At 47.0% G+C, this 15,806-nt stretch overlaps 1 protein-coding gene across 1 annotated transcript; it reads right to left on the bottom strand.

The window, feature by feature from the left end:
• Positions 1 to 7: 7 nt before the first annotated feature.
• Positions 8 to 15,661, bottom strand: EJ05DRAFT_259760 (uncharacterized protein). The gene is made up of 4 exons (XM_033740250.1): positions 15,626 to 15,661; positions 7,270 to 15,560; positions 465 to 7,223; positions 8 to 400 (listed from the first exon to the last, which is right to left on the bottom strand). The coding sequence occupies exons 2-4, from the start codon at positions 15,376 to 15,378 to the stop codon at positions 260 to 262; spliced, it is 15,009 nt and encodes a 5,002-aa protein (XP_033603777.1). The 5' UTR covers positions 15,379 to 15,560; positions 15,626 to 15,661; the 3' UTR covers positions 8 to 259.
• Between the last annotated feature and the right edge of the window lie 145 nt (positions 15,662 to 15,806).

Genomic DNA, 15,806 nt, shown 5'->3' with positions numbered 1-15,806 from the left:
TTGGGTCCATTGCAATAACAAGTCACTTTGCGCCAGGACATCTCAAAGGTTGTTTGTTTCACAATCAGCTCGGTTTTCACAAATTAAACCATGGTAATTGCACTTCATCTCTACTGCGTGTGTGTGACCTGTAACGCGAATGAATTCACAAGCTTGTAAGATACATTCTGAAACAAGCCAAATCGCTCAACACGTACGCCATGTGTAACAAAAACGAACGCGAAACAACTCGTCACATTCAAAGGGAAAGTTTTACCGTTCAGTCCATCGCTCTCCCTAACACTTCCCTCAATTCTTTCACTACCTGCGTCAAATTTTCCAGAGTCATCATGCCTTCGGGGCAGAACGCTCCTATGTCCAATTTATCCCCTCGCTCAGCAATCTCAATGTCTAGTGCGTGCTGCATATACTTAATTAGCGTCGCTCCATGCACAAATGTAAACCGACCAGACGGCGCAACTTACCAAATATGCATCACTGTAGCGCGATTCAATGCGATCAAATGAAGACAACGACTGTCGACCGGCGGCGGTCAGCTCTGTAACGCAGGTACGTGGTTCCCGTAACTCGGCATCTAGCGATGTTAATGTGATCGGAGTGTCAGACGCAGTATTCCCTGTCCGATCATTTGCATTTGATGGAGATGGAGGGACTGGATCGACCCCAACCTCCGTATGTGATAGGGAACCAGATTCATCGCCCGGCTCCGCACCCGGCAAACGAATAAAATTCACAAAGGTATCGACGCGAACAGCGGTCCAGTTATATATATCTGCGAGGCTGGTGGCGGCATTTGGGAATGAGCCGATTTCGAGGAGGTCTTGATGTACTCTGATAGCACTGTCGATGAGCGACTCGGTCATCAGAGAATGGACTCGGATGGGTACAAGATTCACAGATGGAATTGTCGCCGACGGGAGTGACTCCATCTTGGGATGGAAGCGATTGGCCAGGTATATGCCAATTGTGACCCCGTCGAGTCTGGGTTTCGTGGGATCGAATGTTGCATAGACGCGGGCATAGGCCGCCAGAAGTATACTTTGGAGTGTGATTCTATGCCGCTGGGCGACTTTACGGAGATCTAGATGACGAATCGTTTGTGATCGGTATACTTCGAATCTGTTCGTTGGCGTTTCGCGCGGCTGAAGTAGTAAAAGTGGCGATTTGGTTGAAAGCCCGCGGTTCACTGAAAGGTCTTGGAAGTAAGATTTCCAAAAAACTTTTTGCTGGTCCAAGAGGCCATCAATGGAAGGAAGAGCTGTGAAGTCCAACATGAGAGATCTGAGGTTGGGTCCGACAGAAGGTCTATGACACAGCACAATAAGACGATCCAGTAAGAGTGGAAGGCTGACGCCGTCATAGAGAGCGTGATGTAGCTTGAGACTCAAGATCCACCCATCGTCTGACTTGTCCGCATAAAGATCAGCAAAAGGCTGACCAAAATCTTTCTCTAAGTAACCCGGGCGGATCAGACTCGGCCGTTTCTTCAAAGTTGCTTGGATGAACGGTGGTGTATCTAGTGTCGGGTCCTTATACAAGAGAAAGGTCGTGCGCAGCATTGGCTGCTCATCGACGAGAGCAGTCCAGGCGGCCTGGAGCCGTTCCAGCGAAACCTGTCCTGATAGCTTATAATGGAATGTTGGGTAGAATGAGTATCCCTCTGACTTCTTCCATGCCACCAACATGTAAGTCTGACCTGCCGTGGCCGGCAAGAACGTGTCGACATCGTCCTTTTTGTGATAGTATTTCTTTCGTAAAAGCGCAAGATACTCTGTTTCAAGATCCCTCATTGTCTCGCCGGTCATGTCCTTTCTAGCTTCGGTTGAGGTGGAGACCATACGAGCTATCTGAATGCATGAGCCGGCTTTCAGCAAGTCGCCGACGCTGATTTTCAGTCCGCTACTCCGTAACAGGGAAACAACTTTGATGGCGCTGATCGAGTCCAGACCGAGCTGGAAGACTGATGTGCTTCGCAAGATGTCGTCCTCAGATACTTTAGCAACTCGAGCGATTGTCTTTCTCACTACTTCCTCCTTTTCTGTCCAATGTTCTTGAATGCCCACTTCTGTTCTCTCTGCAAGGCTCTGAATATGTTCTACTTGTGATAGTTGCTGCTCATTAAATGATGGAAGTCCACAGACGGATATCCCGTTGTTGCTGAAGTGAAAGACTGAAGAAGTGGGTTCACTGACCAATATTTGTAGAGTGTGATCAAGTCGCTGTAGGAGTGTATCTGCTCCTTCCATGTCCAGGTAGTCATTGCGGCATGCGCAGCGCCACCAAATCTTTCCGTCGGCAGCCTCCATCTCGGCAGCAATAGGATATTCTGTATCACTCTTGCCACCAACGCTTTGGTATAGAGGTTCTGCTGTAGCCCCTTGGCGTTCTGGTCTACGCTGATATATGAACAGGGTGTTGAAGAAGTCTTCACCACGCCTTCCAGTCACAGATTGAATCTTTCGTAGTGGGAAATGTTGATGCGGTCTAATCTTGGCCATATTACTCTGCATATAGCGAAGTAAGTCTTGGCAAGTGCCATGGATAATAGATCGTACTGGTACCGTATTCATAGTCGGAAATAAGGAGCCATTCGAAACCTCGCTATCCCGACCAGATAGTACGACTCCGAACGTGACATCCAGACTATGAGTATAGGATGCGAGTACAAGTGCCCAACAAGTCTGACTGAGTGTTTGCAGGGAGACACCGAGATTCTTGCAGGCTTCCCGCACAATAACAAGGGATAATGCACTTTGGAACTCCTGGCGATTTGTGTCTTCCTCACCGCCGTTGTCTGGATCACGCTGCCTTGGAAATGGTGCAGCATTTGTGTCGGAGAGGAACTCCTTCCAGAAATCGCCATTATTCAAAGCACCAGACCCGACTATCTCAAACACCGTTTCATCATGGTGTTGGTCTTCAATCACGTTCCCATTATATGCAGCATTCACCCGGTCATGTAAGACCCCAAGAGACCATCCGTCATAGAGAGCATGTGCTATACTGAGTAACAGATAGCTCTCTTGAGATACTGTTATAAGCCTAAGCTGTAATAAACTCGTGTTGAAACCCTTAAAGGCTGCATCGAAGCAGATATCTGCTATAATTTCGTCCACATCTTTGTCGGAAGTGCTGCATTCTTGCCAATTAAGATCCACGAAAGAGTAGATGACTTGAGCATAGGAGGCGTCAAAATCCGATGATTCCACAACCTGAAACGTTGTTCGAAGTATCGGACTGCTTTGCACGATATTTGCCCATGCTGTTTTCAAGCGATCGACATCAACTTTCGGTGATAGCTTAAGCAGGTCATGGTTGAAGTACCGTTTGAAATCTGAAGCAAACATCTCTGCGACCATCGATTCTTGGAGTGGCGTTGCTGGAAGAACACGCTCGATGAGCTCACCCTGCCGAATACTTCTCATGTACTTTTCTAACTTTTCCTGTTTCACTTTTATGGTTTCCAGAGAATTTAAATCATCCGTCTTGCTATGCGAGGTCCCTAAAAAGTGATTTGATATCTTCTCGATCGTCAAATGCCGCATGATTGCAGACACTGGAAGTGACCAGCCGCGCTTTCGTAGCCTGGATGATAGACTAATGGCGTCGATACTATCCAGGCCCACGTCAAAGATGGATGTGGATGGCTGGATAGTTGATGCGCTCATTCCTGTCATTTCTGCCAGCTCAGAACGTAGAGCTTCGCTCTCCCGAGTCCAATTGAACGTTTGTGATACTGAGACGCCATGATCCGACGCCACGTTGACTTCGACTGACTTGGTGATGGAACTGAACGGGCCGACGGTGTTTGATACAAGATCCTGAGGTGACTTTACCAACGATTTGACAGCCGCCTGAAATTGATCGAGGAGCTCTCTAGCTTCTTCTGAGTCTATAAACTCACCCCTCACAGCCAGTGTCGCCTGGAGTGACCCATCTTGCTTCTGTATGACCTCCAACGCGATTGGATAATCAGGCTCAGTGTCTTCAACAGTCAGATCCCATAGGTCATTACGGTTCCATTCAATAGACTGTAATCTCTCCTTTTGAAAGACCAGAAGATTCTCAAATGGGGTCATGTCAGAATTCATGCCTGTCCACTTAAGAACGTCGCGAAGAGGAGTATGCTGATATGGGAGGACGCCCATATTGAACTCGTGGCATCTCTCTACAACATATGCCCACGTGGATGTATTGTCAAATTGTATGTGGAGTGGTATTGTGTTGAATAGCGGGCCTATCGTCAATTCAGCATCGGGATATTCCAATGTCCTTCCTGAGACAACGATGCCTAAAGTAATCGAGTCAGATAATTTTTTTTGGAGTACTGCACTCCAGGATGCCTGAACGATGGCTTGATCTGTTACTCTCAACGCCTTCCTCACTTCCTCATATCTGTCGTCTAACGCGAATACTGATGAGACCGTCGCATTCAATGTATGCAAGCTCTTGTACTGGCGCTTAAATTGTTGTGGTGTAGCATTCGAATACTGTGTTTTAAAGAAATCCTGTGCACCTGGTGCTTTCCGTAGAGGTCCATACGGGAGCATATCTTTAAAACTCAATCCTCGAGTAGTGGTCTTATAGTGTCGATACTCTTGCACAACGCGCTCGAAGACCATTGATAGACTGTTGCCGTCATAGATTGCGTGGAAGAAGTGAACCGCCATGATCGTACGTTTTGATGACGTAGCAAAGGTAATCTGGAAGGGCTTCGCGATGATATCGTTGTTACAATCTCGCCATGCTCGAGCCTCTGATTTCAAGGCAGTTACCAGGTTGCTATCATCAGCGATATCCACCGCAATGCATGGTAGGGAACAATTCTCGATGACGACTTGAATGTATCCATCATCCGTAGGCATAAACCTAGTACGGAGAATCTCCACATCTCCGTAGACACTGGTCCACGATGTCTTCAATCGGTTGATATCTGTTGTAGCAGCCAACTCGAAAATAAAAGTGTTGAAATAAACCTTGTTGTCGACTCTCAAAGCTCTGGAGATCATCCCTTGTTGTAGTGGCGTGCAAGGAGCAATGCTCGCTATAGTCTCTGTCTTGACGCCGAGAAGATTCGTGGCAAGAGACTTATATTTGTGATGGGTTGCAGCTATTAATTGCACTACCTCGAGAACGGCACTCTCCTCGTTCGAAAATTGTGTATTTCTCAGAGCCATTGCCAGCCTTCCCACGGTTGGATTCTTCATGATGATTGCAGGCGAGACGTATCTCAACCCGGACTCTTTCAATTTCATAGAGAGACTTATCACTGTAATGGAGTCTAGACCAAGCTCGAAGATGCTGGAGTCTCTCGATGCAAGATCACTGTTCACACTGACGATCGAGTCTACGGCGTCTAAAATCAATCGCTCGGTGCTTGAAAAAGGCTTCGAGTCTGTTGTGTCAGAAAGCTCCTGCAATACTTCGCGAGATAGGCCGTTGTAGATTTCTCGTAGCCGTTTCCCGTCTGCCTTATTGTTTACTGACAGCGGTATCGAAGTGATCGGAATGATGTGAGTGGGGACCATGTAGGTTGCCAATAGATTCTTGCACTTCTCTTTGACCAGTGACACGATCCTGGAGGCTCCTGATACCACTTCTGGTTCCCCTTTACTTAGTAATGACTTTCCTATAACAATGTAAGACACAAGCTGCTCTCCTTGTTGTCTTTCGTGCTTGAGCACCAATGTTGTTACGTCTTCTACCTGGCGTACACTCTGCTTGATGACAGAGTTGATCTCACCAATCTCCAAACGCTGACCTCGTAGCTTGATTTGGTCGTCAGATCTTCCAAGGAAATCAAAAGTACCGTCGTGCAAAATGCGGACAAGATCTCCTGTTCGGTAGACTCTTTCTTTGAAGTTGTTGAGTGTCGGGAACTTCTCCGACGTCAGGTCCGGTTGATTGAGGTACCCTTTTCCTATGAGCTTGCCAGAGACGCACAGCTCGCCGATGGCACCGCGAAACACAGGTATATCTGTCTCAGGTTGTAGAACAAAAGAGCCCACGTTATCGAACGCAGGTCCGATATTCGATGGTTTGCCATTTGCAGGAACCCTAGGATACATCGTGCAGCCAATTGTAGCCTCTGTGGGACCGTAACCGTTGTATATGACTCCTTTGGGGCCCCATACATCCAAAATATCTTGGCGCAATTGCTCCCCACCCGTGATGAAGACTCCACGGCAAAGATCCGGAACGTCCTTAGGATAGATTAGACGTGCCAAGCTCGGGGTCAGATCGATATGTGTGATACCAAGCTTTCGGATACTTCCTTGCAAGTCTTCAAAAATCAGGTCGCGTGGAGCGGATACAACTCTGATACCGACAGACCAGCTCCAATATTGCTCCAAGACGGAAACATCAAAGTGGAAAGAGGCGAATTGGAGCCATCTAGAGGCGTCATCCCAGTGCCCTGAAAAAAGCTGTTGAAATGCGAGCATTGCTTGAACAGCGTTCTCGTGCGTCAACTCGCAGCCCTTTGGGGTTCCCGTCGTACCGGAAGTATACAAGCAGTAGCTACGATCTTGTGGGCTGATTGAGCGGGAAAGTGAAGGCGCATTGGCTGAGAACGACATCAGATCAGTATCATCCATATTGATGAGTGTTCCTGGTCTATCAAGAATGAAATCTTGAGAGAGTGTTCGGGTAGACAAAAACAACTGTGCTCCGGAATCTTCATAGATGAACATCTTTCGTGCTGCTGGTGCAGTGGGATCAATGGCAACATAGGCACACCCGGCCTTCAAGATGCCCAGGATCGAGAAATATGCCTCGGGACACTTATCGAAACATATAGCTATGAGATTTCCCGGTATGGTACCTCTGTCTACCAGCATATTTGCAATCTTATTCCCAAGGCGGTCCAGATCCTCATATGTCCATAGTTCTGATCGTGGTTCTGTTTCATCAAAACCTATCGCAAATTCCAATGCGATTCGTTTTGGATGTTCAAGCGCACTTCGCTCCACGAATTGGTGCAGCAGTTGGACACTGGACGGTATCACGATGTTTTTGGCAGGTGTAATAGAATACAGGTGCAGGTTTCTTTTATATGAATCGTCAGCGTTCCCGTCTGGTAGTTTGACTAGGTCAGTCAGTACGGTATCAAGCTGTTGTATAAGAATTGCTGCTTGTTCATCTGGTAGCAAGCTCGCATCATAAGTCAACCGATATTGAAGCCGATTTTCCGTGTTCGGCTCCAATTCTATCGAGATAGCATGCTTTTTCATATTAGTTCTAGACTGTTAAACCCAGTTCAGGACTCACATCGTCTTTAGCCTCTTCTACTTCTAATTTCCAAGAGTACCTTACGTCTGAAATTTTAGAAAGCTTTTGATACGCGAAAATAGTATCAAACAACGGTTCGTTTGGATAGCCTGTCAGCCTTTGAATGTCACTCAGAGGTGTGAACTGATGCTCTCGGACTGCCACATTTGTATCCATCATTACTTGTAGTAGCTCGCGATTGCTATTGTGGTTCCGAATAGTGATCGGCACAGTTGTGAAACACGGGAATACAGCTTCCTCGGATTCGTGTGATGATCGACCTGAAAGTACTACGCCGAATGTTACCGCTTGCTCTCCAGTGTATGCTGCCAAGATACGAGCCCACGCTGCCTGCGCTGCCGCTTGAAGAGTGATATTTGCATGTCGACAGTCATGTTCTAAATCAGTAAGCGTAGTAGAAGCGAGTTCTACGAGCACCTGTTTTCCAGAACTGCTAACTTGAACTGGATGTAGATTCGGGAAGCGGTTGATAAAAATCCTGTCTCGTGTGTTTTTCCAGAAGGACTTTGCTGCTTCATTTATCTTGCTAGCCTGTATGATATCACTCAGAACTGGCTCAATAGGTAATTCTGGAGCTAGTCTCTGGGACTGAAGAGTCTTAGCAAAACTATCCATGATGGCATTGAAGCTTTGTGCATCGTATAGTGCATGTAGAATCGACATGGAAACCATGACCCGACCTTCGGTTTCCACCGCTACTATGCGCCATGGTGGTAAGTGGAGACTTTGGAGTATGTCGTTTGAGCAGCTTGCTTGCCATTCTCTGAAATTGGTTTCCGACCAGGAAACCCCCTCAAAAAATCTGAGATTTGATTCCACAGCCGTCTCTTTGTAGCTGACCATACAGAATTGACTTCCGGCAACTTGTAGATTGATAAAGCCAACACGTAGCATCTCGTGATTCTGGCATACTGTTGACCAGGCTTCCCTAGTCTGACTCACGCTAATTTGGGGATCCAGGAGCAGCGTAAACCTATTCAAGTAGAGTTCACCATCTGACTGGATGAACTTGGCAAGCAGACCATTTTGTAGCGGAGTACAGGGGCGGATTACGACAAAGTCGTTCGTGTTGATCCGAGTGGAAGATCTCAGTGACCGGCGACACTCACCATCGAAACTTCGAAAATCAAATCCCTCATGATGCTTTGCATACCCTTTGCTGCCACCATGATCTTCTAAGAATATAGACAGCGAGTCACAAGTTGGATGTCGAAGCACATGCTCCGCAAGAACATTGAAGCCTATCTTACGAAGCTTGGATGCAATTTGCACAGCATTGATACTATCAAGGCCGAGCTGATAGATAGACGTATCATGTGACACTTTAGCCAATGGGGTTCTAGCAAGTGCAGCTAGAGTCTTTCGAAGCTCTAACTGAAGTGGCGTCCAGACTCTCTCCACATTCTCTGTTTTGTCTGAAGATTGCTGGATGTTCCGATGCAATATCATGCTCAAAGCCTTCTTGTCTAATTTTCCAGCAGCTGATAGGGGAAAGTTTTCAATGGAAAGGAAAAATGAGGGCACCATGTAGGATGGCAGCTGTCTCTTAGCAGATCGCTTGGCGGCTTCAATTATGGCGTCACTAGTCTGATCAACTGTGCTGATGTTGGGCTGAATGAATGAGACAAGCTGGCCTTTGTTATCTTCAGAGGTTCTTAGAACTTGTGTTGTGACAGATTTGATGTCTGGGTGGGCTTGTTCGATGACAGTTGTGATCTCTTCCAGTTCTATACGTAGCCCCCGCATCTTAATTTGATCATCGTTTCGGCCAATAAATTCAAAGGTTCCATCGGTGAGCATACGAACCAAATCACCAGTCTTGTACAGCTTTTGACCATCAACCTGAATGAAGTGCCTTTGTGTCAAGTCGACGTTGGCATGGTACTCTCGTGCAATTTGAGGGCCCCCTAAGTAAAGCTCACCAGCACCAAGAATTGGTACATCAAAATGGCCTAAGGGAGAGTAGAGGTAGAACGACACCGAGGGAAAAGGCTTGCCGATCACAGCCGGGCTGGTCTCCTTATCCATTAGCTGTATTGTGGAACAGAATGCCGCTTCTGTAGGACCATAGGAGTTGACGCATTTTCCAGGCCACCGATCGACTATCTCTTGAGCCATAGGCTCGCCGATACAGTATAAATACTTTACCGAGGGAACAAACGACGGTTTCAGTATTCTAGCTACTGAAGGTGTCAAATCTAGAAGCGTGATCTGATTATCTTCGATCACTTCGATCAAGCTGTTGAGCAAAAGAGTCTGCTCTGCGGCATACAAGCAGAACCCGAAAGACCAGGCCAAGAAGCAATCGTAGTAACACATGTCGAACGTAGTGGCAGCATATTGAAGTAACCTCGAATTCTGGTCCCATGGAATGATATCTTTTGAGCTTTCAATAGTATGCATGGGACTTTTATGCTCCATACTAACTGCTTTGGGCTTTCCAGTCGACCCGGAGGTGTATAATCGATACGCTAAGCATCCACTATGAAACCCATCGACTTTTGGATTATGAGATGATGGTTTGAGAGGTTGCGACAATGTCAGACATGTGATTTCTGGAGGACATCCAGGAGGTGATTCAGTGTCGCAGATCATGATCCTTGCTCCAAGTTCATCAATCATATACTGCTTCCGTGATGGGGGTAGATCAGGGTCGATGGGCGTAAAGGCGGCTCCAGCCTTCAGAATACCAAGGACACTGGCATAGAACATGGGTGACTTCGGAGCGTGAATTGGCACAGCGTCTCCAATGCGAACGTTTAGACGAAGTAAAGCTTCGGCTATTGAGTTAGCGATACCATTTAGTTCATCAAAAGTCCAAGTCTGGAATTTCTTGTCAGCCCAAGAGAAAGAAAGCGCCGTAGCTGTTGGACAGAGCCTTGCTTGATCCTCAAACGCGGATTGTAAACCTCGATGTTCTTCCTGTTCAAGGATACATGGTTCAGGGTTACTTATGGACAGTGAGCCTGAGCACAGTCCTAAGAATTCAACAGTCGATGCTGAAGGGTTAGTGATACACGATCGCAGAGCTGCAGTGTACACTTTAGCCAACACACGAGCATCACGATCCGAAATATATGACGTGTCGTAATGGACCGTGAGCGTGACAGTGCCTGTAGCTGGACTTGGGACGACTTCACCAACAAGCGGGAAGTCCATAGATCCTACATCCTCGATAAGCTTCCATATTCGATCATCCAGTTTTTTGGGCGGTCGTTGCAGTATAAAAAGTGTGTCAAAGAGTTGCTGTCCGGTTACTCCGATGACCGACTGAATACGTCGTAGTGGAGTCAACTGATAAGGAAGGACTTCTACGTTGTGATTACTTAGACTGCGCATTAAGTCGATATTCTGGGTGTTCAACGACATGTCCGCTCGAATGGGCAAGGTGTTGAAGCAAGGAGCCGCAAGTCGATCAAGGTCATCTGAGCTAGTTGTGCGACCACTGAAAACACTCCCGAAACAAACGTCTTGCTCGCCGAGTATACTTTGAAGCATTTTTGCCCAGGCAGCTTGAGTTGCGGATAAAAGTGATACTGATGAGCCTTTACAGCCGTGCGTGACTTCATCAAGTGAGACATCCAGATCTACAACCACCATTGCCTTCATATTTTTAGTTTTCCTCCAGTTGGCCGACTTTCCATTCAAGTAAGGAAACGCAGTGGGCTCAAAGTTTGCAAGAACTCTAGACCAGAACTCATCTGCTCCCTCCATATCTGTAGATACCATGTCCTTCAAGAATAGTTCATATGATATCGGCGACGATAACAATAGGCCATTGTATATATCTTGAACGTCGGATAGTACTATAGACATTGCCTCTGCATCATAGATAGCATGATGGCAGCAGAATAACATATATGTGGTAGTAGGCGTGATGAAAGAAGTAAATTTCAAAGGTGGTCCTGTAGAGTCTGGGATGGACTTAGCGAAGCTTTGAGCATGCTTTTCAACCCTGGACGGCAGTAAATCCTCTTCCGTATCTTCAGTTATCCATACTGCTGAAATGTTTTTAAGTACAACCTGGGCGTACGTAAAACGAGGGTCGTCGGTCGGCACGAAGCATGTACGTAAAATTTCGTGCCTTTCGCAGACCCTTTCCCACGCATGCTGGAGTCGACCCAAATCCCCTTGCACTTGGAACAGCATTCTGTTAACGTATGTGATAGACGTAGAACTGATTTCAGCTGAAAGCATTGCCTCCTGTAAAGGTGTACATGGCAGAATTTTTGCAAGTTCCAAGCCTTTCTTTCTTGACTGTAGGGAGATACAGTCTATTATTTCCTTGGAAAATATATTTTGTAAATCGTGAACACGGGTCTTAGAACGTTGTTCTATTTCCTCTGGGTCTTTTGAAATTCGTGACGCTAATGCAACAGTCGTCGGGTTCTGTAGAATCAGCGAGACAGGCACATGATATCCAGTGAGGCGTTTCAAAATTCTTGACATCGAGATCGCGATAAGAGAGTCCAGACCGTACCGAGCAAAGGGCAGGGCCTTCTTAATGATGGACACAGGAATATCGAGTGATTCTGCGAGCGCTGCCGCCACTAATTTCTCTCCTCTGGTCCAGTTGCCGGTATCATTCGCAGTCTCGGGCGGGTGGCTGATCTCAATCTCTTTCGATTGCGACTCGATCTCGGCTATAGGACCGATGACTTGTACGTGACCGGCACCAAGTATTCTGCCATATTGACCACTACGTATCAGTTTCTGAGACTCAGTCGTAAGCTTTCTAGTTGCGGCAAGTAGAACACTATCTTGATGCGGAGAGAATACAATTTCTCCAAGTGCCCCTTTTGGTATCAAAAGATCGGATTGTGGTCGCATTATTAGAATGGCCATATTTTTCACAGTCTGTTCGAGAGGTGGAACAAGTGATAAAGGTATGAAAGCTTTGCGTGATGCAACGACAGACAAACAATCTTGGCTTAGAGACTCTGTAATATTGTTCAATTGCCGGTTGGGGCAATCCATGAAGAACTCTGAAAGTGAATCAATTTGCAGTAAAAGAGTCTCAACAACGGATCTAGACAGAGCATTCGGATCGAAAGTGGCACGGGCTGTGATTTGTTCAGTGCTTGGTTCGATCTCAATCATGAGTTTAGATTCAAGGTAGTCAGCGCTCTTGATCTGTTTGACGGTAAGCCGCTCGAGATCTTCGTATGTCTGAGTAGTCTGCTGCCATGCAAAGACAACATCAAACATTGTATTTCCAAGCGGAACATTGGCGATTTTTTTGATATCTCGTAGCGGGAGCAAACAATGCTTGACTGCTCTTCGATTCAGGGTGTGAACATCAGACAGGACTTGTTGTATCTCTTGTGAATGACCCAGTTGCATCCGCAAAGGAAGTGTTGCAATACATGGACCAACTGTTGACTCGATTCCTGACAAGGCGAGGCTTCGACCGGACGTGACAAGACCGATAGTCACTTCCGGCGATCCGATGTACGCACCGATTAGGCAGGACAAAGCAACTTGAAAGTAGACCTGTGGACTGATATTCATCTTTTGAGCTGCTTTTCGAGCTTTAGGATAAGTGCTGCTCAGAATTCTCCATGAAACGCAAGCTTTCCGGTTTCCTGGATCTGAGATACACAACGTCGGAAGCGGTCTGGGCCGAAAACCATGGAGTTCGATACACCAAAATGAACTAGCTATCTCCATTTCGGCAGTGCGGTCTTCCATTGTCAAATATTTTGTCACTTGGCTGTACTGCGTTCTCTTAGCCTTAGCCTCCCCGCGTAGGTAGCTGCTGAGATCCTGCAACATCAGCTCCAATGACCATCCATCATAGATATGATGTGGAAGCTGTAGGAGCACCCTCGGTGGAGATTTGGTCGTACATATCTGGACTGCTAGTGGTTGCAAAAGCTTCTGAGGTGTACCTAGGGAGTATTCGCGGTCGAACGATGGCACGGTCGTAATGCGAGGTTTCACAGAAGGCTGCCAGATCACTTGTACGAATGAACGTAGTTCGTTATCATGGTAGAATCCAGTGCGAAGTACCTCACTTTCATCAATAAGTCTCTCGATGGCGTTGCGTATAGCAAAGATATTGTGCTCTCGAGTGAATTCAAGCTCGACCCAATTGCAGTACCGGACCGAATCGACAGCAGTTTCAGACAACATGGCCTCCTGCAAAGGCGTGCATGGTAGAATGTCTTGTACTTTGTTCTTGTTCTTGCTCAGGATACCTCGTCCGAGGAAAGAGTGTAGTGTCGCCTGAGCTCTCGATTGTTGTTGGACGGCCTCATCTGAAATTGGTTTTGACGAGGACTCCAGATACAGTACCAGACTTTTAACATTCTCCGCTTCTAGGACATCGGTCATCCCTATCTTGAACCCAGCCGACCGCAAAGATGAGGAAAGTCTAATAGCATTAAGGGAATCGACACCCGCAGACACTAGAGGAGTAGACAGCCCGACGTGATCTCCTAGAACCTTTTGGCAGTGTCCGAGGACGCATTCAAGGATCACGCTATCTATATTTTCCTCCTCTTCAGACTCAACGATATGCATATGCCGTCTTTGTTCGATATATCTGTGCTCAAGTGCGTTCCGATCGACCTTTCCAGAAGGAAGCTGAGGCAAGTCTTTGACAAATACAATGTCTCCCGGAACCATGAATTCTGGAAGCCACCGCCGACAACACTCTATGATCTGTTCTCGACTGACTTCTGTGTACACCAGACAGAAGAGGACGAGAACTCCAGATACTACACATGCGACTGCGGTGCGGCAGTGACTGGCCTGGAGAGCAGCTTGTTCGATCTCGCCCAATTCGACTCTTTGTCCTCTGAGTTTGATCTGACCGCTGCTGAGCCTGCCAAAACATTCAATTCGTCCATCGTTCCGAATTTTTGCCTTGTCGCCTGTTCGATAGACTGTTCCGTAATTCTCAGTATTGATAAATGCAGAACTCGTTTGTTCCTGGCGATTAAGATATCCAACAGCAAGCTGATGACCTCCAATCGCAAGCTCGCCTGTTTCGCCAAGGGGCAGAATCTTAAAAGTCTCAGGATGATGAGTTGCTGACACAGGAGCAATGATGAAAGCAGAGACTGAGTCGAGTGGGTATCCTATATTACCGACTTGGTCCTCGGAGTTAAATGCAGGCTGCAGTGTGCAGTGTATGGAGCATTCCGTTGGGCCATACATTCCCCAAAGTATACTATCTCGAGCTTCACCAGCTCCAAATTCGTTGATGACGTGTGGAGTGAGCATCTCACCGATTGTCAATAGCAATTTCAGCTGCGGGACAGCTGCTCGCGTTTGGAGAAGCGTACCTGCGACCGTTGGAGTCAACTCCGCCGCATCTACATCCATCAGTCGCATAATTCCTGGTAAGTCGTCTAACAAGGAATATCTATCACACGCAACCAAGGTAGAGCCCCGCAAGAACGGGAAGAATATCTCAAAGACCGATACGTCGAACGTCGGTGCTGCGAATTGGAGAAACCGGGAAAACCGTGGAATGTGTCGCTCATGTGCAAGCAGACTCTGGCATACTGCACCATGGGGGATCCCCACGCCTTTCGGCGTGCCCGTTGATCCTGAAGTGTACATGACATAGGCCAGGTCTGTAGACTTCACAGTAGGTAACACAGACTTGACATCTACATGCGAGTCCTCCTCATCGAAGCCAAGAGCAATGACATCGACCTCGTCAAGTGCCGTAAGCTTGGTTCTATAAGACTCTATTGTCAATAGCAAACGAGCATGTACATCTTTGACGATGAATTTGATGCGCTCAGCAGGTGCGTCAATACTCAGAGTGCAAAAGCTTCCTCCAGCTCTGAGTATGGCTAGTAATGTGATGTACAGCTCAGGCCCTTGGGGCATGAGCACAGGCACGGTAGGTCTGGACCCGGCTGATGTGCGCTCGAAATGCCGTATTAGATGATGTGCCCATGTCTTGCTCTGGTCCCGTAGAGTCTGATATGTGTAGCGTCTTCTAGTCCTATCGTCGTTCAGGAAATCGATTGCACAGTGATCTGAGGGACATTGTTTATTGACAAGTTCGTGCAAGACATCAGGGCCAACTAAAAGCTGGGGTCTCGCATTGAGTGTCGAATCTTCCATCTTGTGAGGTATACGCCGGGTGAACAGTAACTATTCAGTTTACATCCGAGAAATACTTCAACTCGATCGCAACTTGAAGAATTGTAAGGATACAGCGGTTTTGAAAGCCAGTATAGGTGAATAACGAGATATTCGGAGACGTAAACTAGCCATGAACTGAGACAGTGACGCTTTGCAACAGACTGCTATTCATTAGCTTCGTCGAGGTAGGTCAAAGACGATTGTTACGAACGCAATCCAAACTAACTTGTTGACATGAAAATCGGTACGCAATTCTAACTATGCTCCCGAACAGGGTACACGTGAATACGCGACTTCCTAGAAATTTGTGTCGACTTGGACTGTGGCATCGTCGGTATTGAAACACAATTATACGAGTATCGGAGAAGTACGTTGATAAGCGAGCTCAAGCCATCGGAAGCGATTCA

The sequence above is a fragment of the Pseudovirgaria hyperparasitica genome (assembly GCF_010093815.1).
Source record: "Pseudovirgaria hyperparasitica strain CBS 121739 unplaced genomic scaffold EJ05scaffold_3, whole genome shotgun sequence".
In the NCBI taxonomy this organism is placed as follows: Eukaryota; Fungi; Ascomycota; class Dothideomycetes; order Acrospermales; family Acrospermaceae; genus Pseudovirgaria; species Pseudovirgaria hyperparasitica.
This window is presented reverse-complemented; position numbering and strand designations above follow the sequence as displayed.